This window comes from Zonotrichia leucophrys, unplaced genomic scaffold, assembly GCF_028769735.1.
Source record: "Zonotrichia leucophrys gambelii isolate GWCS_2022_RI unplaced genomic scaffold, RI_Zleu_2.0 Scaffold_167_103024, whole genome shotgun sequence".
NCBI lineage: Eukaryota > Metazoa > Chordata > Aves > Passeriformes > Passerellidae > Zonotrichia > Zonotrichia leucophrys.
In genome coordinates, this window is record NW_026992372.1 from 25,679 (window position 1) to 45,747 (window position 20,069).

General features: G+C 64.7%; 5 protein-coding genes across 8 annotated transcripts; 2 read left to right on the forward strand and 3 right to left on the reverse strand.

Annotated features, from left to right (window-relative positions):
• Window positions 1-21: 21 nt before the first annotated feature.
• Window positions 22-2,573, forward strand: NFKBIB (NFKB inhibitor beta). Its single transcript, XM_064738076.1, has 6 exons — window positions 22-289; window positions 681-786; window positions 1,014-1,260; window positions 1,559-1,647; window positions 1,731-1,994; window positions 2,370-2,573. The coding sequence occupies exons 1-6, from the start codon at window positions 75-77 to the stop codon at window positions 2,415-2,417; spliced, it is 969 nt and encodes a 322-aa protein (XP_064594146.1). The 5' UTR covers window positions 22-74; the 3' UTR covers window positions 2,418-2,573.
• A 243-nt stretch (window positions 2,574-2,816) lies between these two features.
• Window positions 2,817-7,159, reverse strand: SARS2 (seryl-tRNA synthetase 2, mitochondrial). Of its 2 annotated transcripts, none has more exons than XM_064738074.1 (16): window positions 6,796-7,159; window positions 6,534-6,629; window positions 6,405-6,434; window positions 6,181-6,321; window positions 5,724-5,778; window positions 5,428-5,491; window positions 5,256-5,361; window positions 4,781-4,828; window positions 4,560-4,629; window positions 4,275-4,320; window positions 4,049-4,136; window positions 3,866-3,978; window positions 3,695-3,788; window positions 3,303-3,395; window positions 3,153-3,218; window positions 2,817-3,078 (listed from the first exon to the last, which is right to left on the reverse strand). In XM_064738074.1, exons 1-16 carry the CDS (start codon window positions 7,153-7,155, stop codon window positions 2,938-2,940), a joined length of 1,611 nt encoding a protein of 536 aa, XP_064594144.1. In that variant the 5' UTR covers window positions 7,156-7,159; the 3' UTR covers window positions 2,817-2,937. The 2 variants fall into 2 exon arrangements, with proteins under 2 accessions (XP_064594144.1, XP_064594143.1); XM_064738073.1 differs by having other exon boundaries at window positions 4,560-4,668.
• Window positions 7,160-7,594: 435 nt separating this feature from the next.
• On the reverse strand, window positions 7,595-8,523 carry MRPS12 (mitochondrial ribosomal protein S12). The gene is made up of 2 exons (XM_064738077.1): window positions 8,306-8,523; window positions 7,595-8,178 (listed from the first exon to the last, which is right to left on the reverse strand). Exons 1-2 carry the CDS (start codon window positions 8,352-8,354, stop codon window positions 7,796-7,798), a joined length of 432 nt encoding a protein of 143 aa, XP_064594147.1. The 5' UTR covers window positions 8,355-8,523; the 3' UTR covers window positions 7,595-7,795.
• A 304-nt stretch (window positions 8,524-8,827) lies between these two features.
• On the forward strand, window positions 8,828-18,395 carry PAK4 (p21 (RAC1) activated kinase 4). 3 transcript variants are annotated; one of them, XM_064738081.1, is made up of 10 exons: window positions 8,828-8,874; window positions 9,159-9,219; window positions 12,112-12,328; window positions 13,797-14,207; window positions 15,128-15,508; window positions 15,833-15,966; window positions 16,255-16,381; window positions 16,579-16,704; window positions 17,204-17,338; window positions 17,491-18,395. In XM_064738081.1, exons 3-10 carry the CDS (start codon window positions 12,128-12,130, stop codon window positions 17,644-17,646), a joined length of 1,671 nt encoding a protein of 556 aa, XP_064594151.1. In that variant the 5' UTR covers window positions 8,828-8,874; window positions 9,159-9,219; window positions 12,112-12,127; the 3' UTR covers window positions 17,647-18,395. The 3 variants fall into 3 exon arrangements, with proteins under 3 accessions (XP_064594151.1, XP_064594153.1, XP_064594152.1); XM_064738083.1 differs by lacking the exon at window positions 13,797-14,207 and having other exon boundaries at window positions 17,491-18,392; XM_064738082.1 differs by lacking the exon at window positions 8,828-8,874 and having other exon boundaries at window positions 8,962-9,219.
• Window positions 18,396-18,648: 253 nt separating this feature from the next.
• SYCN (syncollin) lies at window positions 18,649-19,842 on the reverse strand. The gene has a single exon (XM_064738080.1). It carries the CDS (start codon window positions 19,687-19,689, stop codon window positions 19,288-19,290), a length of 402 nt encoding a protein of 133 aa, XP_064594150.1. The 5' UTR covers window positions 19,690-19,842; the 3' UTR covers window positions 18,649-19,287.
• Between the last annotated feature and the right edge of the window lie 227 nt (window positions 19,843-20,069).

Genomic DNA, 20,069 nt, shown 5'->3' on the forward strand with positions numbered 1-20,069 from the left:
ACGGGTCCCGGCAGGCGCCGCGGCGGGGATTCCCCGGCCCGCGATGGCGGCCGCGGCCTGAGGCGGCCCCGGCGATGGCGGCCGCGGCCCCCGCGGCCCCGGCGGCCCCCGGCGAGGCCAAGCGCCCCGATGGCGACGAGTGGTGCGACAGCGGGCTGGGCTCGCTGGGCGACGGGCCGCTGGGGCCGCCGCTGCCCGCCAGCCCCGCGGCGGATTCCCCCGAGCCCCTCGCTGACCCCGCGGCCTGGCTGCGGCACGTCCTGAGCTTCGTCACCGACGAGGGCGACACGTGAGGGCGGGCAGGGACCAGGGAACCCCCCCGGGCTCCGGGCGGGACCCCCACGCACACCCGGGGCTTCGAGGGTCACGGTCCTGCCTCTGCCCGGGGCTCCGGTGTGATCCCCCCGCAGCCGCTCAGGCGGGGGTCCCTCGGTAACGGCCCCGGCGCCTCAATAACCCCCCTAGGACCCACAATAACCCCCCCCCGGTAACGGCCCAGGACCCTCAATAACCCCCCCCGGTAACGGCCCCGGACGCTCCATGACTCCCCAGGACCCTCAATAATTTCTTCCACTTTCCTGGGTACCCCATTTGGGTCTGGGGTATCAGTCCTCTTTTGGGTGCCCCATTTGGGTCTGGGGGTGCCGGGACCCCCTGCCCAGCCCGTGCCCCCCCCCCAGGGCCCTGCACCTCGCCGTGATCCACGAGCACCTGGAGTTCCTGGAGTCCATCCTGCGGCACACGGAGCACTCGCCCTACCTGGACCTGCAGAACGACCTGGGCCAGGTGGGACGGGGAAATCTGGGGGGGCCTATGGGGGAAATTTGGGGTGGTGTTTTGCGGTGATGGCTGAGTTTTGGGGCGCTGTTCTGGGGGGATTTAACCCCTTTTTCCCCGCAGACCGCCCTGCACATCGCCGTGGTGCTGGGGCTGGGTTTTGGGGTGATGTTTTGGGGTGATAGCTGGGTTTTGGGGCGCTGTTCTGGGGCGATTTAACCCCTTTTTCCCCGCAGACCGCCCTGCACATCGCCGTGGTGCTGGGGCTGGCCGGCGCCGTGCGGCGGCTGCGGGCGGCGGGCGCGGCCGTGGCCGTGCGGGAGCGGGGCGGTCACACCGCGCTGCACCTGGCCTGTCGCGAGGGTCACCCCGCCTGCGCGCGCGCCCTGCTGGGGACGCCCCCCAACCCCCGGGACCCCCCCCGGGACCCCCGGAAGGAGGAGGAGGAGCGGCGGGCGCAGCTGGACAGCGTCAACTACGACGGTGAGGGGGGCGCGGTTTTGGGGACGGGGATCGTGGGGTGGGGGTGTCGTGTGGCTTCGGGCTCATCGTAATTTTGGGGAGGGGGGGGTCACAGTTTTTTGGGGTTTTCCGCATGTTTTTGGGGGTGGGGACTCGGGACAGGGGCCTCACACGGGTTTGGGATTTAAACATTTTGGGAGGAGCGTAGCTTTGGCGGGTGGGGGGTGGTGGCGCTGTTTGGAGGGAGGGGAATGGTTTGGGTTTCGGGGGGGTCCCAGCGCTCAGGCAGGGCTTTGCCCCCCCCCGATGTCCCCCCCAGGTTACACCCCCCTGCACGTGGCCGTGCTGCGCCGGGACCCGGAGCTGGTGCAGCTGCTGCTCCGCGCCGGCGCCGACCCCGACCGGCCGGTGCGTGCAAAAACCCCCAGAAACCCCCAAAACCAACCCAAAAAGGGCTCCGGGAGGGAGCCTGACCCCGCCGTGCCCCCCAGGAGCCGAGCTGCGGCCGCAGCCCCCTGCACTTGGCCGTGGAGGCGCAGAGCCCCGAGGTGGCCGAGTGTCTGCTGCGGGGCGGGGCGCGGCCGGACCCCCGCACCTTCTCGGGGCTCACCCCCCTGTACAGCGCCCGGCGCCGCTCCGACCCCCGCCTGCCGCCCCTCCTGCGCCGCTTCGGGGCCCGCGACCCCCCCAGCAGCGACAGCGGCGACAGCAGCGACAGCGACGGCGACAGCGAGGGTGGGGCCGAGGACAGCGAGGTCAGTGCGGGGCCGCAACGAGACCCCCCGGGGCAGAGCGGGGGGCTCAGCCACGGTCCCCAGACCCTCCCAAGGTCCCCAACCCTCCCAGGCCCCCCAAACCCAGTCCCAGTCCCCCCCCAAACCCCCAATGCCCCAGGCCCTCCCCCGCTCCCCCAAACCCTCCCAATGCCCGCCCAGCCCCTCCCGAGCCCCCCCAAACCCTCCCAAAGTCCCCAAACCCTCCCAATGCCTGGTCGGACCCTCCCGAGCCCCCCTAAACCCTCCCAATGCCCACCCAGACCATCCTGGGACCCCCCAGACCCTCGCAAGCCCTCCCCCCCCAAACCCTCCCGAGACCCCCCAACTCCCCCCCCAAATCTCTGTCCCCCCCAGGACGAGTACGACGACATCGTCATCAACAGCCGGCGCTGCCCGGCCTGAGGGCCCCCCCAGAGCCCCCCCGGATGGACTCGGGGGTCCCCCTGCCGCCCCCCAGCCGGGGGGACCCCCCGAAGGGGCGCCCCCACCCCCCAAAATCCCGGGGGAGCCCCAGGGGCTGTGGGGGGTGGGGGGAAATAAAGCAGAGGCTGCAAAGGACACGGCTGTGACAATGGAGGGACATTGGGGGGATACCTGTGTGAGTTTGGGGACAGGTGTGACAATGGGGATACCTGAGTCAGTGCAGGGGACAGGTGTGACAGTGGGGACACCTGTGTGAGTTTGGGGACAGGTGTGATGCTGGGGACACCTGTGTGAGTGCAGGGGACACCTGTGACACTGAGGGACACCTGTGTGTCCCAGAGCACCCCTGGAGCAGAGCACACACCTGTGACATGGGGGGGCATTTCCAGGTTTTATTCACAGCGTTTGTCACCGCGGGTGGGGCTGTCACACGCCCTGTGTCCTCTGTGTCCTCCCGTGTCCCACGATGTCCCAGCCCCATCCGAGGGGCCCCCTCCCCTCAGGGACCCCTCCCCATTTTGGGGGGGCCCCCCCCGGGCTGGTTGGGGCCGATGTAGCTCAGGAGGGGGGCGGGGGGCCGGGCCAGCACCTCCCGCCCCACCAGCGGCTGCAGCGCGGGGGGCACGCGGACACGGCCGTCCTGGGGGGCACACGGGGCAGGGTGAGCCCCCCCGGAGCCCCCAGACCCCCGCGGGACCCCCCCCAATCACTCACCGGGAGCTGGTTGCACTCAAGGAGTGCGATCAGCATCCGGGGCACGGCGCAGGCGGTGCCGTTCACCTGGGGAGGGACACGGGCTCAGGGGGGCACAAAGACCCCCCCCGGGGTTTTGGGGGTCGCCCGGGGGTTTGGGGGCTCACTCACCGTGTGGGCGTGGCTCAGCCGGCCCCCCTCCCCGCTGTACATGATGTTCAGCCGCCGGCTCTGGTAATCCGTGCAGTTGGAAGCGCTGGAAATCTGGGAGGGGGTGAAGGGGACGGGGGGTCAGCAGGTTTGGGGCACCCCCTCCTCTTCCACTCCCCCAAAATGGGGGTCCTGACCCGGCAGCAAGGGTGAGAATAAAGGGGGGGGCGATAAACAGGGAGGGAGGGGGTGGGGGGGTGCGTGACCCTGGGCACCTCTGGATTTTTGGGGTTTTCCCAGAATTATTTGGATTCTCCCCAAATTACTGGGGCTCTCCCCGAATTATCAGAGTCCTCCCCAAGTTACCTGGGCTCTCCCTGAATTATTGGGGTCCCGCACCCCCCTTCCCTCACCTCCCCAAATTTGCCCCGTCCGGGCATCCAGGCCTCGATGTCGAACTTGCGGTAGGCGGGGAGCCCCAACTCCTCCGTGGGCATGTCCAGGACACTGGGGGCCCGGGGGGGACAGTTAGGAGTGATTTCGGGGGTCCCACAGATTGGGGGGCCCCCGCAAATCCCCCTCACCGGTAATGGAGCCCCAGCTCTGAGAAAATCTCCTTCTGGAGCCCCAGGAACTCGTCCAGCAGCTCCTCGCTCTCGGTGCCGCGCTCGGCCGCCGTCAACCCGAACATCTCCACCTTTGGGGGGCACAGGGGGTGACCCCCCTGCCTCCCGCCCCCCAGGGCTCCCTCCCAGTGCTCCCAGTACCTTGGTGAACTGGTGCACGCGGTAGAGCCCCCAGGGCTCGCGGCCCGTGTCGGTCTCGGCGCGGTAGCAGGTGCTGGAGCACACGACCCTGGGTGGGGGGACAGGCTCAGGGGGCCCCAAAAAACCCCCCAGGGAATTGGGGGCCACAGAAAACCCCCCAGGGAATTGGGGAGGGGGGATCCCCACAAGGGGAGGGGGTCCCTGGGCAGGACACAGCCCCCGGTACCTGACAGGCAGGTCCTGCAGCTGCACAGCGTGGTCCATGAAATACCCTGGGTGGGGGGACACAGGGGGGTCACCCCAAATCCATCTGCCCCCCTGGGTGAGCCCCCCCAAATCCATCTGGCTCCCCCCCTCCACTTCTGTCTCCTATTTTTTACGATTTTCCTCGTGTTCTCCCCCAGCTTTCCCCATTTTCACCCATATTTTCCCCCATTTTCTCTTTTTTCTCCCCCATTCTCCCCCTCTCCCGGGTTTTCCCAATTTCCCCCCGTTTTTCCCCATTTCCCACCTGCAATCCCCACCTCCGAGGTCCCGGCCAGGCACAGGTCCTCGAACCGCGCAGGGTCGATGCTGTAAACCTGGGAGGGGGCGGCGCTGGGCTGGACCCCGCAGCCCTCCTGGGGGGCACAGGGGGTCACTGGGGGTGCTCGGGGGCCACAGGAGGGCTCGGGGGACACAGGGGGATCACCGGGGGCACTGGGGTGCCGGGGGGGCTCGGGAGGCACTCACAAAAACGGCTCCTCGCAGCAGGTCCGGCACCGTCATGGGCAGGAACCCCTGGGGAAAGGGAGATTGGGAGACTCCAACCACGCCAGGGGCCTCAGACCCTCCCTGGGACCCCCTGAGCCTCCCTGGGACCCCCCTGAGCCTCCCTGGGACCCCCCAGACCCTCATTGGGACCCCCCAGACCCTCCCTGGGACCCCCCAGACCCTCATTGGGACCCCCTGAGCCTCCCTGGGACCCCCCTGAGCCTCCCTGGGAGCCCCCTGACCCTCATTGGGACCCCCTGAGCCTCCCTGGGACCCCCCTGAGCCTCCCTGGGACCCCCCAGAGCCTCCCTGGGACCCAGACCCTCCCTGGGACCCCCCAGACCCTCATTGGGACCCCCTGAGCCTCCCTGGGAGCCCCCTGAGCCTCCCTGGGAGCCCCCTGAGCCTCCCTGGGACCCAGACCCTCCCTGGCTCCCCCCAGGTGCCCCCCCACCTTGCTGAGCAGTTTCTGCAGGGTGAAGGTGACGAGGGCATGCTGGAGCAGGGCCCCGGCCCCGCACAGGTAATAGGAGCGATGGCCCGACACGTGGGACAGGCGCCTGGGGGGGGAACAGGTGTGGGACAGGGTAGGACAGGTGTGTCCCCCCCCCTCCAGGTGTGCTCACCTCTGCCGGATGATGTCCAGCCCCTCCCCCAGCTCCAGGTGTCCCTTTGGCTTGAAATTGAACACTGGGGGAGGGGAGGGGGAACCTCGGTCACCTTTGTCACCTCAGTGACCCCAGACCCCCCAAACCCTACCCCCAGCCCTTCCCAACACCCCCCAAACCCTCCCAACGCCCCCCAGGGCCCCCAGACCCCTCCAAACACCTCCAGACCCTCCAAACCTACCCCCCAAATCCTCCAGAACCCCGAGATCCCCCAAGACCCTCCCAACGCCCCCCAGGACCCCCCCAGCCCTCACCTGGTTTCTCCCCAACCACCTCGAGCAGCCGGGCCTGGCTCTGGTCCCCAACGGGCTGGGGGGGCACAAAGGGGGGCTCTGGGGGTGCCAGGAGACCCCCAAAGCACCACGGGGGGGGCACAGGGGAATTTTGGGGGATTTTTGGGGGGTCTCAGCACAGCGGAATGGGTTCTGTTGGCTTGGTTGGGTTTTGAGTGATTTTGGGGAGGTTTTAGGGGTCTCAGCACAGCGGGGTGGGTTCTGTTATGTTCTGGGTGATTTTGGGGGGTATCAGCACAGTGGGGTGGGTCCTGTTGGGTTCTGGGTGATTTTGGGGGGATTTTTGGGGGTTTCAGCACAGTGGGGTGGGTCCTGTTGGGTTCTGGGTGATTTTGGGGGGATTTCTGGGGGTCTCACCACAGCGGGGTGGGTCCTGTTAGGTTCAGGGTGATTTTGGGGGGATTTTTGGGGGTCTCACCACAGCGGGGTGGGTCCTGTTGGGCAGCTGCAGGGCCCCCAGGTAGAATCTCTGCTCCAGCTCAGATTCCTCAGCCTCGAGCACCCGGAGCTGCACCCGGAGGCTCCGGCCCCGCTCCCGCAGTGCTGCCAGCTCCGGGTGCTGCCAGGGGGGCACCGTCAGGGCCTGGGGGGCCACGAGACCCCCGGGGCACCCCCCAAAATTCCATTCCATTCCATTCCTACCGTCTTGGTGGCTGCCTTGTCCTGGGAGGCCTGGGGGGGAAAGGAGTCAGGGGGTCCTTGGGGGTCGTGGAGTGGTTCAGAAAGGGAGGGGGGTCCTGGGGGTGTCCAGGGGGGACCTGGGGGTCTCACCATGATCTCGCGGACCCCCTGGGCCACGCGCCCCTTCTCCGCCTCCAGCCGGGCGATGCCATCGCGCACCTTCCCCAGCCGCGACCACGTCCGCACCTGAGGGAGTGACCAGGGGGGCGTGGCTCGGGGGGCGTGGCTCAGGTGGGCGCGCTGGCCACACCCAAACCGGGGAGGGGGTGTGCGCGCACAGGCCCCGCCCACTCCGGGCCAAGTCACGCCCCATGCAGCCTCAAGCCCCGCCCCCGCGGTTGCCGCCACTCACGATCTCGCGGAGCGCGGCGCCCCCTAGCGGCCCGCGGCGCCGCTCCACGTCCCGCTCGCTGAGCGCGGTCACGTCCAGCTGCGGCCGCGCGCTCAGCCCCTCACGCGCGTGCTCGTACAGCCGGCTCCTCCCGGCCGCGGCCCCGGGAGAGGCCCCGGCACCGGGAGCGGGGGCCGGACCGGGAGCGGTACCGGGGGAAGCCGCGGGAGCAGGGCCCGGACCGGGAGCGGCCCCAGCAGCGGCCCCGGCACCAGGAGAGGCCGCGGGAGCGGGACCCGGACCGGAAGCTGCCCCCGCGGCCCCGCGCCGCCCGCCCGCCGCCCGTCCCGCCGCCCGCAGCAGCGCCCGGCGCGCCGCCATCTTGGGCACCGGCGTGTGGGGGTCATGTGGGGGAGGAGGCGGGGCGGGTCTCGGGGAGGAGCCTCGCACACACCCCCACCCGGGCGGTTTTGGCCACGCCCCCTCTCGTCCCAGCGACACCCCAGGGTCATCCCAGTAACCCCCCCACTGACCCAAATGACCCCCCCAGTAACCCCAGTGACTCCCCTAGTGACCCAAATGACCCCCCCAGTCACCACAGTGATACCCCAGGGTCATCCCAGTAACCTCAGTGATGCCCCCGTGACCCCCTAAGGTCTCCCCAATGACCCCCCAGGGACCCTTTATGGTACCCCAGGGTCATCCCAGTGACGCCCCCAGTACCCCAAAGGCCCCTTCCCAGTACCCCCAAGTGTCCACACCACCCACCCCAGTACCCCCCCCACCCCTCCCCACACACTTCACTCCACTCCACTCCACATCACCACCAGCACGCTTTAATCCGAATTTTCTGAATTTTACCCACCCAGGCCGGGTCCATCCCCGGCCTGGTCTCACCCCTCCCAGCCCCCTCCAGCATCATGGGGATCCCCCCCCTCACTTGCTGCCTGTATGTGGGCGCACTCGGGGGTCTCCCCCCTCCTTTCTTGGCCTGCACGTGGGCACACTCAGGGGTGTCCCCTCACTTCTTGGGCTGCACGTGCGCGCAGTCGTGCTTGCCGCGCACCACGGTCAGCTTGACGCCGGGCAGGTCCTGCGTGCGCCCGCCCTGCACCAGCACGACGTGGTGCTCCTGCAGGTTGTGGCCCTCGCCGGGCACGAAGGCCACGGCCTCGCGGCCCGTGCTCAGCCGCACGCGCACGCAGCGCCGGTTGGCCGAGTTGGGCTTCTTGGGCTTGCGGATCAGGTTCTTGAGCACCACGGCCTTGAGCTGCGGCCGGCCCAGCGTGGCGCCCGGCTGGCGGGGAGGCGGCGCGGAGCGGCCCTGCCGGTGCATCTGGTTCAGGGTGGCCATGGAGCAGCGCGGGGCACAGGCAGGAGGCGGCGGCCTGAGCAGGGACGGGGCTGTGGAGGGGACATGGAGAAAGGTCAGGGGGTTTTGGGGGGTTGGGAGAGGCTCTAGGGCCCCAAAGGGACCTGCCCAGCGCCTCCAGTTTATGGGGTTTGGGGGAGGAAGGGGAATATTACGCACTGCAGCGCGGCAGCGAGACGGCGGCCCTGAGCACGGCGTGCAGCGACATCTCCGAGCCTCTGAGAGGAGAAGGTGCGATCAGAACGGCCCGGAGAGGGCAGCGGAATTCCTCGGGAATGTCCTAAAAATCACCGGGGAGCGGTGGCACTGGAGCCCGCACATTCCCCTCACCGCGCCGCCATCTTACCCAGCTTATAGCGCACCGCGCTGCGATTAAATAGCGGAGGTGCCAATCTTCGTGATTCGCGCGGTGATTGGTCAGACTGCAACTGATGGCTGGAGGTCCGCCCCTTCAGCAGCAAGTTCCGCGTTAGGCCCCACCCCTCCCTCTATAAACCCCGCCCGAAAATTATTTTCCCACCCATATTCCGTTCCGCCCCGCCCTAGGCCACGCCTCCTGCCCAAATTTGGCTCCCCATCGTCCGCTCTTTGCCCATATGTGGCTCGCCCCGCCCCTCCCGCCTGTGTCCCCGCCCCTAGGGGCACGGTCTGTCGCCGCGGCGACGCGGCCGTGGGAGGACCCGGATGTGGCTGGATCCCAACATGGCGGCGGCGGCGGCGGCGGCCGAGTGAGGCCTGAGGGGGCCGCGGGGGGATTTGGGGCGGATTTGGGGATTTCGGGGGGATTTGGAGACCCCCCCCAAAGCCAAGGGGTTGTTCGGTGATGGAGGGGGGCGGGCTTGGGGCCGGTTTGAGGCTCCCCAAATCGCCGGAGGGGCGGCAGCAGCAGCCTGGGGAAGATCTGGGATTGGGGATATGGATCCCACCGCTCCCTGCCCTAAAAAAACTCCAAAAACTGCCTAGAATGGGGGCTCGGGGCTGCTCCTGAGGGAACTCCCTTCTTCTCCTGCAGCACTTTGAGCGGAGGAGCCGGAACGCGGAGCTGAGGCAGGAAAGTTTTCCCTCGGCGGAAGGTAGGAAGCGAATTCCGAGTTAATTCCGAGTTAATTACCGGAATTTCTGATCCCGCGGGGATTTGGGGGGTCTCCTCCCCACAATCCCATTCAGAGCCCTGGGATGGGCTTTTCCCGTGGATTTGGGTCGTGACCCCCAAGGTGGAGGGGCGCAGGGATTCTTCAGGAATATCCTGACTCCTCAAAAACAGCATTTCCCCCAAATTTTGGCACAGCAGGAAGGGAAATTGCCATCCCCACTGGTTTTCTGTGGTGCTCCTGTCGCCATTCCTCAATGGAAAATGAGGAAAAAGAGAAAAAAAAATCAGAAAAGTCTCTGGATTAGGAATTTATTTGCGTTTTCTCTGGAATTTAGTGGATTTTCAAATAAGTAATGGTGGGATAGAGGGGTTGACCCGGGGTTGGTCTGGAAATAAGTGGAAATTTGGTTTATGGGAAATACCCAGATATGGAAAAGATCGAGCAATCCTTTGGAAATGGCCAAAAACTTCTCCCTGCTCCCATTCCCTGTTGGATTTTGGGGGTAAAAGGTGGGAATTTGGTCACCAACACCTCCTTGGTGACGAGCAGGAGTTTCCAGGATGAAATTCCGAGGATATTCCTGCCCCTGGCTTTGATTAATCTTTTAATTTGCTCCTTTTCCATGGGATAAAAGCCCTGGGAGGAATATTTGGGTTTTCTGGAGCCGGGCCCGGGAGGGATGTGCGTTTTCCTGGATTTTGGGGAAGGATGTGCGTTTTCCTGGATTTTGGGGAGGGATGTGCGTTTTCGTGGATTTTTGGGCACCCGGGTCGTCACGGATGGACGGGATCGTTACTGATTAATTGGATCCTCGTTAACTGGCCCTTCCTTTGCCCCGAGCCGGAGATTCCCGCCTTCCCTCCCTCCCTCTCCCTGCACTTGCAGCTCCGGGGAAGCTTCCTGCTGCAGGAAAAGGGCAGAATTCCGACAGAATTCCGACAGAATTCCTCTTTTTCCTCTTCCACGCTTTTTCCCTTTCCTGGTTCTCCTCCCTCGTTTCCCTGCTCTCTCCCTTCCCGGTTTTCCCGGAAGCTCTGAGCCCTTCATTCCCCATTTCCCGGGATCTCCTGGTTCCCTTCCCGGGTCTTTTTTTCTTTTCCTTTTTTTTTTTTTCCGTTCCCCTGCGCTTCGGAGGCTCCGGATTCCTGGAATTCCGGGATTCCTCTGGAGCAAAGGCCGGCGCTCCTCCTCCTCCTCCTCCTGCAGATCCAGCCCGGCCAGTCCAACCCGCCCCGGCCCCGGCCCCGGCCCCGGCCCCGGCCCCGGCCTGGCTTTTCCTGGAATTCTGACCCCTCGGTGGGGATTCCAGCCGCTTCCCGGTGGGAATTCCTGGCCTGGCTTTCCCGGGAATTGTGGCCCCTTTGTGGGGAATCCCGCGATTCCAGCCCCTTCCCAGGATTCCAGCCCCTTCCCAGCCCAGCTTTCCTGGAAATTGTGACCCCTTTGTGGGAATTCCAGGATTCCAGCCCCTTCCCAGCCTGGCTTTCCCGGGAATTGTGGCCTCTTTGTGGGGAGTACAATTCCCACCAGGACACAGCCTGACTGCTGCTGATTTTGGGGGGAATTTGTGGGATTTTGTTGGGAATTTTAGGGAAAACAGGAGGTTATCCCGCCCGGTGCAGATTCAGTTCCTCGTTAATTGGTGACTAATTAAGCCCCGCTGGGATCCCAGGAATGCGGCCTGGGAATGGCTGAGGAACAACTTCACCCCCTCCTGGCCCCATCCCACCCTCTGGAATTCCTCAGGACCCCTCTGCCCCTGCCAAGTGCCGCCACATTTCCACAACCATCTGGAAAAAAAAAAGTTTTTGTGGTGAAATCCCGTGGATTTGGTGTCCAGAGCTGACGGGTGCTGCACCTCATCCCGGCTGAGCTGGATCACCCTCGGATGTTTCCCATGGAGAAAAACCCAAATGCAGCAGATTTTAATCCTCCCACCCCAAGCTCAGCTGCAATTTCCCCAAACCAGGAGAGTTTCCCGTCAGAAAATGAGATTTTGGCAAACCCCAGAGGATTCCCAGGAAGGTGGAAGGAGGGATCAGCCTGGGATGAGCAGGGAAAATGGAGAAAACACAGAATTCTGACAGCTTTTGGCTGGGGTCGAAGTGGAGGAGAAGGAAAACTCTGTGGTGGATCATTGTTTTAAGGAAAAATCCTCAAAGATTGGGAAAAAACAGTGACAAAACCTTGGAAGCAGCAGGATTCTGGAGCCTGGAAAATGGGATTGAGCCAAGGAGATGGGAAAAACTGGGAGGAAACGGGGAAATTGGCACCAGGAAAAGCAGTGAAAGTGGGAAAAACAGACCTGCCCAGGATCCATGGGATTTTGGGGCCATTCCCAGTGGGATTCGTGCCCCCACTGGGATCACAGGCCCAAAACCCTCCCAGCTGAGCTCGTTCTTGGCCTGGAAAGTGCAACAAAAACGTGGAAAAACAGGGAATGAAAGCAGACCCTCACATGGTGCCCCAGAGCGCTGATCCTGGCACTGGGATCCCAGGAAAAGCAGATTTTTTGTGGCTTTTTCAGGTGTTTTAAATCTGTTTGTTGGTTCAGGTTGGGTTAATGGATTAATCCCAATTCCAAGTGGGAATTTATGGTGCTTCCAAGCTTGGATTTGGGGGAGAAATGGGAAGTGATTGGATAAAAGGGGGGGATTTTGGATAGAAGTGGTTGGTGGATGGATAAAAACCATTCCAGCAGCGGGATTTTCAGGGCTGATCCCGTTCCCAGGGCTGGATTTCAGGGACCATTCCCAGGGCTGGATTTTGGGGACTATTCCCATTCCCAGGGCTGGATTTCGGGGTCTGACACCATTCCTGCTGCCAGCCCCATTTCCCACCCCCTAAACCCGAATTTTTTCCCCAATCCAGGAGCACAGCCCGGGCCATGTTCTCCAAGAAGAAGAAGCGCGTGGAGATCTCGGCGCCGTCCAACTTCGAGCACCGGGTGCACACGGGCTACGACCCCTCGGAGCAGCGCTTCACGGGGCTGCCCCGCCAGTGGCAGGGGCTGCTCGAGGAGTCGGCCCGGCGCCCCAAGCCCCTCGTGGACCCCGCCTGCATCACCGCCATCCGCGGGGCCCACAAGGTGGGAGAAACTCGGGAATCCGGGGGGCCTGGCATGGGGAGGGCCCAACGGGGTCAGCGTTCTGGCTTTGGGGTCTTGGAGGAGGTAACGGGGTGCTGGGTAATGTGTGGGGTTGAACTGGGGGCACTTTGGGGGTCCTGGAATTGGGTGTGGAGGAGGTAACGGGGGTCTGGGTGCTCTTTAGGGTTGAATTGGGGGCGGTTTGGGGGTCTTGGAATGAGGGGATTTTGGGGTTGTTTGATATTGGGGGGTTGTGGAGCAGGTCAGGGATTGCCAGCCACTCAAAAAGCCAAACTGGGAGGGATTTGGGGGTCAGGGAGGTGGGAGCTGGGCCCCCATGCCTTTCCTACCTCCCAAAAAAGACAAGTGGGGGAGTTATGCACCCAGGGATTTGGGGATCATGGCAGGAGGTGGGGCCTCATTCAGTCCCTGGGGTGAGTTTGGGAGAATTTGGGGTCTTTGGGGTCTATAAGGGTGTCCTGGATGCTCTTTGGGGTCAAACTGGGAGGGATTTGGGGCTCTTGGGGCAGGGAGGTGATGATTGGGTCCCCCAGGACAGGGATTCCCCAGTGAGACCCTTCCCCACTCCCTGAACCAGCCCCACCCCGTGGGGACTCGAGGTCACTCCCACCTGATCCCTTCCCCTTGTGTGTGTCCCCCATCCCTGTATCCCACATCCCCCCTCATTCCTCAACCCCCCATTCCATATCCCCCATTCCCCCCATTTCCCAATATCATTCCCCTCCATTCATTCCCACCATTCCCCCCATTCATTCCCACATCCCCTCCCATCATTCCACATCCCCCCATATTCCCACATCCCCCCGATATCATCCCACATCCCCTCTTTCCCATCTCCCACATCCCCCCATATTCCCACATTCCCCCATCATTCCCCTCCATTCTTCCACATCCCCCGTATTCCCACATCCCCATTCATTCCCACATCCCCCATTCCAATATCCTCCCATTCATCCCACATCCCCCTATTCCCACATCCCCATCATTCCCACATCCCCCCATCCAATCCCTCCATTCATTCCACATCCCCCCATTCATTCCCACATCCCCCCATCATCATCCCCCCATATTCCCCATCCCCGTATTCCCACATCCCCCATTCATTCCCACATCCCCCCGTATTCCCACATCCCCCCATTCATTCCCACATCCCCCCATATTCCCACATCCCCTCCATTCATTCCCACATCCCCCCATTCATTCCCACATTCCCCCATTCCCACCTCAGCCCTGATGTTCCCCCCATTCCCACCCCATCAAACCCCCCCAATATTTCGGGACCCTCCCATCGGGGCTAGCCCCCAGTTTGTGCCTCTGGGACTCTCCCCAGCCAATCCCCCTCCCCCGTGCCCATCCTGCAGCCATTCATTCCACGTCACTTTTCTGTTGTTTTTTTTCCTTTTTCCCCTTTTTCCACCCTGTGTGCGTCCCCCCTCCCTTCCCGCAGCCCATCGTGCGCGGCTCCAAAGGGCCCCAGGATGGGACCCCCGGGGGCCGTGACCGGACGCTGGCGTGGCTCCTGGACGAGCTGGCGGCCGTGTCCGTGTCCCGCTCCAACTCCCTGCGCCGGGACAGCCCCCCCTGCCCCTCCCCGGAGAACGGCCTGGCCCCGGCGCCCCCCCGGCCCCGCCCGGACCCCCAGGCTCGCCCCGGCCCCGGGGGCCGCCCCAAGTCCAGCTCGGCCGGGGAGGGGCCCCCGCGGCCCCCGGCCCGCGAGCAGCGCCCGCTCTCGGGGCCCGACCTGCGGCCCCCCGATGGCCCCGGCGCCCCCCGCGAGGGGCTGAAGACGGCGCCAGGACGCCCCTTCCACACCTACCCCCGAGCTGACACCGACCCCGGCCCGGGGGGCAGCGCCCAGGTAAAGGGGTGAGCCTGGGGCTGGCCGCATCCTCCTCATCCTCCTCTTCTTGCTGCTGCTGCTCTACTTTGTTCTCCAGAGTGGGTTCTCTGCTTCTCTTTCTCTTCTTGCTGCTTCTCTGCTCCCTCTTTCCAGAGCGGGTTTTCTGCTCCTCTTCCTCCTCTTCTTGCTGCTGCTGCTCCCCTTCCTCTTCTTCTTCTTGCTGCTCTGCTTCGTCCTCCAGAGCAGGTTCTCTGTTCCTCTTCCTCCTCTTCTTGCTGCTGCAGCTCTACTTCATTCTCCAGAGTGGGTTCTCTGCTCCTCTTCCTCACAGCTTCCACTGGGATTGGGAGCAGCTTCCTTACCCAGCCACATCCTTGGCTCTGGAGCAGTTCCTTCCTCTTCTTCTTCTGCTTCTTCTTCTGCTTCTGCTGCTTTTTCTACTTCTTCTTCTTGCTCTTCCTCTTCTTCTTCTCGCTGCTCTCCTTCCTCTTACAGAGTGGTTTCTCTGCTCCTCTTCTTCATCCCGCTGTTCTGCTTCCTCTTACAGAGCAGATTCTCTGCTCTTCTTCCTCTTCTTGCTGCTGCTCTCCTTCCTCTTCTAGATCAGGTTCTCTGCTCCTCTTCCTCTTCTTCTGTGTGCTCTGCTTCCTCTTCCAGAGTGGATTCTTTGTTCCTCATCTTCTTCTTCTCGCTGCTCTCCTTCCTCTTCCAGAGCGGGTTCTCTGCGCCTCTTCCTCCTCCTCACTCAGCCCTTCCCTGCAGCCTCTGGCCCCTGAGTCTCCTCCTCCTCCTCCCTCAGCCCTTCATTCCCACGGCAATCCCGGGCTCTGACCCCCGAGTCTCTTCCTCCTCCTCTTCCCTCAGCCCTTCCCGAGTCTCCTCTTCCTCCTCGCTCAGCAATCCCGAGTTCTCAGACCCCTCTCTCCGTGTCCCCACAGGCCGATCATGCCGCGGGACGCCCTCAGGAGGTGCCCCCCAATGGGCCGCTCCCCGCCTCAGGAGGAGCCCCCCAAGCCCCCAAAGCCCCGGCGCCTCCTCCCCCTCCTCCTCCTCCGCCGGAGCCCCCGGAGCCCCCGGCCCCGCGCGGCCCCGGCCCTGCTGCCGTGCCCCAGCGCGTGTCCCACGAGCAGTTCCGGGCGGCGCTGCAGATGGTGGTGGACCCCGGGGACCCCCGCTCGTACCTGGACAACTTCATCAAGATCGGCGAGGGCTCCACGGGCGTGGTGTGCATCGCCACCGTGCGCGGCTCCGGGCAGCTCGTGGCCGTCAAGAAGATGGACCTGCGCAAGCAGCAGCGGAGGGAGCTGCTCTTCAACGAGGTGAGGGCAGCCCCGGGGAGCCCTGAGAGCCTTGGGGAGCTCTGAGAGGCTTGGGGACCCTTTGAGAGCCTTGGTGACCCTCAGGAGGCCCTGGGGAGCCTTCCAAGAGCTCTTGGTGACCCAGCAGGGAGCTCCTGATGGCCTGGGGACCCACTGGGGACAGTGCCAGACTGCCATCGCCGTGTCCCCAAGGCTCTCAGGTGGTCCCCCAGGCTCTTGGGGACAGTGCCAGGTCCCCATGGCTGTGTTCTTCCCCCATGCCCATGTCCCCAGGGCTCTCAGGGACAGTGCCAGGCCCCCATGCCCATGTCCCACTGTCCCCAGGTGGTGATCATGAGGGACCACCAGCACGAGAACGTGGTGCAGATGTACAACAGTTACCTGGTGGGCGACGAGCTCTGGGTGGTGATGGAGTTCCTGGAGGGCGGCGCCCTGACCGACATCGTCACCCACACCAGGTGAGCACACCTGGGGGGGCAGAGCAGGGGGCACAGAGGGGGGGCAAGGGGGGGTGGCAGAGGTGACAGCCCGGTGACAGAGGTGTGAGGCTGGTTGCAAAGGTGGCAGGGGGCGGTGCCAGGATGGTGGCAGAGGTGACAGGGCAGTGACAGAGGTGACGGAAGGTGGCAGGGCGGTGACAGAGGTGTCAGCCTGGTTCCAAAGGTGTCAGGCTGGTTGCAGAGGTGGCAGGGGGCAGTGCCAGGATGGTGGCAGAGGTGCCAGCCCCGTGACAATCTGCCGCCCAGGATGTCGGAGGAGCAGATCGCCGCCGTGTGCCGCTCGGTGCTGCGCGCGCTCGCCGTGCTGCACGCCCAGGGCGTCATCCACCGTGACATCAAGAGCGACTCCATCCTCCTCACGCACGACGGACGGGTAGGCGGCCTGCTCTGGGGCAAACTGGGGGGAAAACCTCCAGAAAGGGGCCAGTAGGGACCCCCAGAAATGCCCCCCAAAGCCCCCCTGATCCTTAGGGGTCCCAGCCCTGCTGGCAGGTCAAATTCTGAGATTTGACCCCCAAACCTCCCCCCGACCCTCTGGGGTCCCGCCCTGACCCCCCGGCCCCCCGGCAGGTGAAACTCTCGGATTTTGGGTTCTGTGCCCAAGTGAACAAGGATGTGCCGCGGCGCAAGTCCCTGGTGGGGACCCCGTACTGGATGGCCCCGGAGCTCATCTCGCGCCTGCCCTACGGCCCAGAGGTGGGGCAGGGGGCTCGGGGGGGTTTGGGGGGTCCTGGGCTGCGTTAGGGGGTGTTTAGGGTGGGCTTCAGGGGGTTTGGCGTGGGTGTGTGGGCCCCCAGGTTCATCTCCTGCCTTCTCTGCCACCTCGAGGTGTCTTGTGGGGAGTTGGGGTGGGTTTGGGGGTGCCCAGGGTGGGTTTGGAACGGGTTTAGGGGTGCCCAGGGCGGGTTTAGGGTGCCCAGGGTGGGTTTGGAATGGGTTTAGGGGTGCCCAGGGCGGGTTTAGGGGGAACAGGGTGGGTTTGGAATGGGTCTAGGGGTGCCCAGGGTGGGTTTGGAATGGGTTTAGGGGGAGCAGGGTGGGTTTAGGGTGGGTTTAGGGTTGCCCAGGGTGGGTCTCTGGGGATACCCAGTGTAAGTTTGAGGGGCTCCAAGTGGCACAGAGTGGGTTTAAGGGGCTGCCCCCCTAACCCCCTCCTCACTTTTGGTCATTTTTGGGGTGACCCCCGCCCTCCCAGGTGGACATCTGGTCCCTGGGGGTGATGGTCATCGAGATGGTGGACGGGGAACCCCCTTATTTCAATGAGCCCCCCCTCAAAGCCATGAAGCTGATCCGGGACAACCTCCCCCCCCGGCTCAAGAACGGCCACAAGGTAACTCGGGGGGGGCAGGGGGGCAGTCCCCCCATTTATGGGGGTCTCTCACACCCCCTTTCCCCCCCCCCCCAGGTGTCCCCGTCGCTGAAGGGGTTCCTGGTGCCCCCTCCCCATTGCAGGGGTCTCACACCCCGTTTCCCCCCGTTTAGGTGTCCCCGTCGCTGAAGGGGTTCCTGGAGCGGATGCTGGTGCGGGACCCCGCGCAGCGAGCCAGCGCCCCCGAGCTGCTCCGTCACCCCTTCCTGGGTGTGGCCGGGCCCCCCGCCTGCATCGTGCCCCTCATGCGGCAGCACCGGCTGCGCTGAGAGACCCCCGGGCGGGGGGCAGACCCCTGTCCTGGGGGAGAGAACCCCCAGACGGGGGAGAGACCCCCCAAGCTGGGGGAGAGACCCCTGTCCTGGAGGACAGACCCTCGGACAGGGGGAGAGACCCCCGGGCAGGGGGAGACCCTTGGACAAGGGGGGAGACCCCTCCCACTCCAGTGGAGACCCCCTACCCCGAGAGAGACCCCCCCACCCCAGGGGGAGACGCCCAGCCCCCTCCTCAGCAGCCCCCCCAAACTGGAGCGGGCCTGGGACGTTCTGGGGGACCCCGGCCCCCCAACCTGTACTACTGAGCTGGGGACCCCCAGCAGAGATTTTGGGGGGGGAGGCCGCCGTCCCCGAGATTTGGGGCTGCATGGGCTCCTCCCGCCCCCCCTGCCTTTGGGACCCATTTTGGGGCATTTCCCACTTTTTTTTTGATTTTTATTTTAGCCCCCTCTTTTCTGCCCAGTTCGGGCACTTGGGGTGCAGCCCCCCCACACACCTCCTTGAGGGGGGGTCCCCAAAACTACAGCCCCCCCTCTCCCCCCCCACACCACACTACTGATTCGGGGTGTTGTCGTCCCCCCCCATTTTGATTGATTTTGGGGTTTTTTTGTTTGTTTGGTTCCTTCCCTCCCCCCTCGGTTTTGGTTTGTTTTGTTTTTTTGTTTTTTAACAAAAAATTGATATTTATATGGTCGGGTTTTGTACCGTGCGGGAGGGGGGGGGACACGGGCCCCCCCCCAGAATTACATGTGTCCTTTTGGAGCCCCCCGTGTGCTGTGTGTGCTTCTTTTGGGGGGTGGGGGGCACGCAGGGGGGACGTGGGGACACCCCCTCCCCAATAAAGGACCAGGAGACAGGGCCACGCCCCCTCCCCAATAAAGGACCCCCCTGACATGCCCGTGGGGTGGGGGCGTGGGGACACCCCCTCCCCAATAAAGGAGCCCCAGGCAGGAGCTGCTGCTGCCTCAGAGCTTTATTGGGGGCAGGGGGGGCAGGGGGGCACATGGGGTCTCGCAGTGGCTCGGCTCGGGTTGGTCCTTGATGGTGAATTGTGGCCAGTGCCAGCTCATGTTGACTTGGCTTGGTTTGGCCTGGTTTGGCTTGGCATGGGTCCTGATGGTGAATCTTGGCCAGTGCTGGGTCACATTGGCTCGGCTTGGCTTGGCTTGGCTTGGCTCGGTCCCTGATGGTGAATCCTGGCAGTGCCAGCTTGCCTTGTCTAGGCCAGTGTTGGCTCGTGTCAGCTCATCTTGGCCATCTTGGGGGTGCCTTGGCCCACGTTGGCTCAGGCTGACCCGCGCTGACTCTTGCTGGCACACGGTGATGCATGCTGGCACGTTCTGACCTGTGCCAGGTGGCAGTGACCCACGCTGGCACATTCTGGCCCACATTGGCACATTCTGGCCCACGTTGGCACATCCTGACCCACGCTGGCACATCCTGACCCACGTCAAGTCGCGGTGACCCACGTTGGCTCATGGTGAGCTGCATTGGCCCATCCTGACCCGTACCAACCCGTGTCCCCCACGTGTCCCCACCAGGTTCACTTGCAGGTGCAGTACAGAGCCCGGATGGCGTCGTTCCTGTCCCCGTGTCCCCCCATGTCCCCCCGTGTCCCCCAGGTGTCCCCCGGGCTCACTTGCAGGTGCAGTACAGAGCCCGGATGGCGTCGTTCCAGTCCCCGAAGAGCCCCCGTTTCACCTCCTGCAGCCGCGGCACCGCTCCCGCCGAGAAGCGCCGCGTTTTGCCCGCCTTGGCGCGGCGGGACCACACGGTGAGCTCGCACCGGGTGCCCACCACGAGCGAGGAGGCGCGGCCGGCCCAGCCCACGGGCAGGTAGGGCATGTCGGAGTCCGGCAGCACCTCGAGCGCGTCCCCGGCGCAGCACTGGTCGTAGTAGGGGCTGTTGTCGGCGTAGAGCAGCGCGCAGAGCCGGGTCCCGTTCGTGGGGCGCAGCTCGGCGGGCGCGGGGCACTGCGCGACCGCCCCCCGGGACCCCAGCAGCGCCAGCAGCAGCGCGAACAGCAGCGCCAGCATCGCTGTCACCTCCGATGTCGCTTGGTCTCGCCTGCTGTCACCTTCTGGTGTCACCTGGTGGCACCGTCACCGGCCGGGGCCGTGCGGGGCCCTCGGGCTGAGGTTATAGCCCGGCCCCAAGGCCGGCGGGCGGGGCGCACCTGGGAGGGGACACAGGTGTGTGCGGGGGGGGAGGGGACACAGGTGAGGGGGTCCCAAGGTCTGCAGCTCCCCCCAACCCCACATGGGAAGGGACACGGGTGAGGGGAGGGTCCCCAGGAGGGGACACAGGTGAGGGGGTCCCCAGGTCTGCAGGTCCCCCCCTCCCCACCTGGGAAGGGACACGGGTGAGGGGGGGAGGGACACGGGTGAGGGGGGGAGGGACACGGGAACCGTCACAG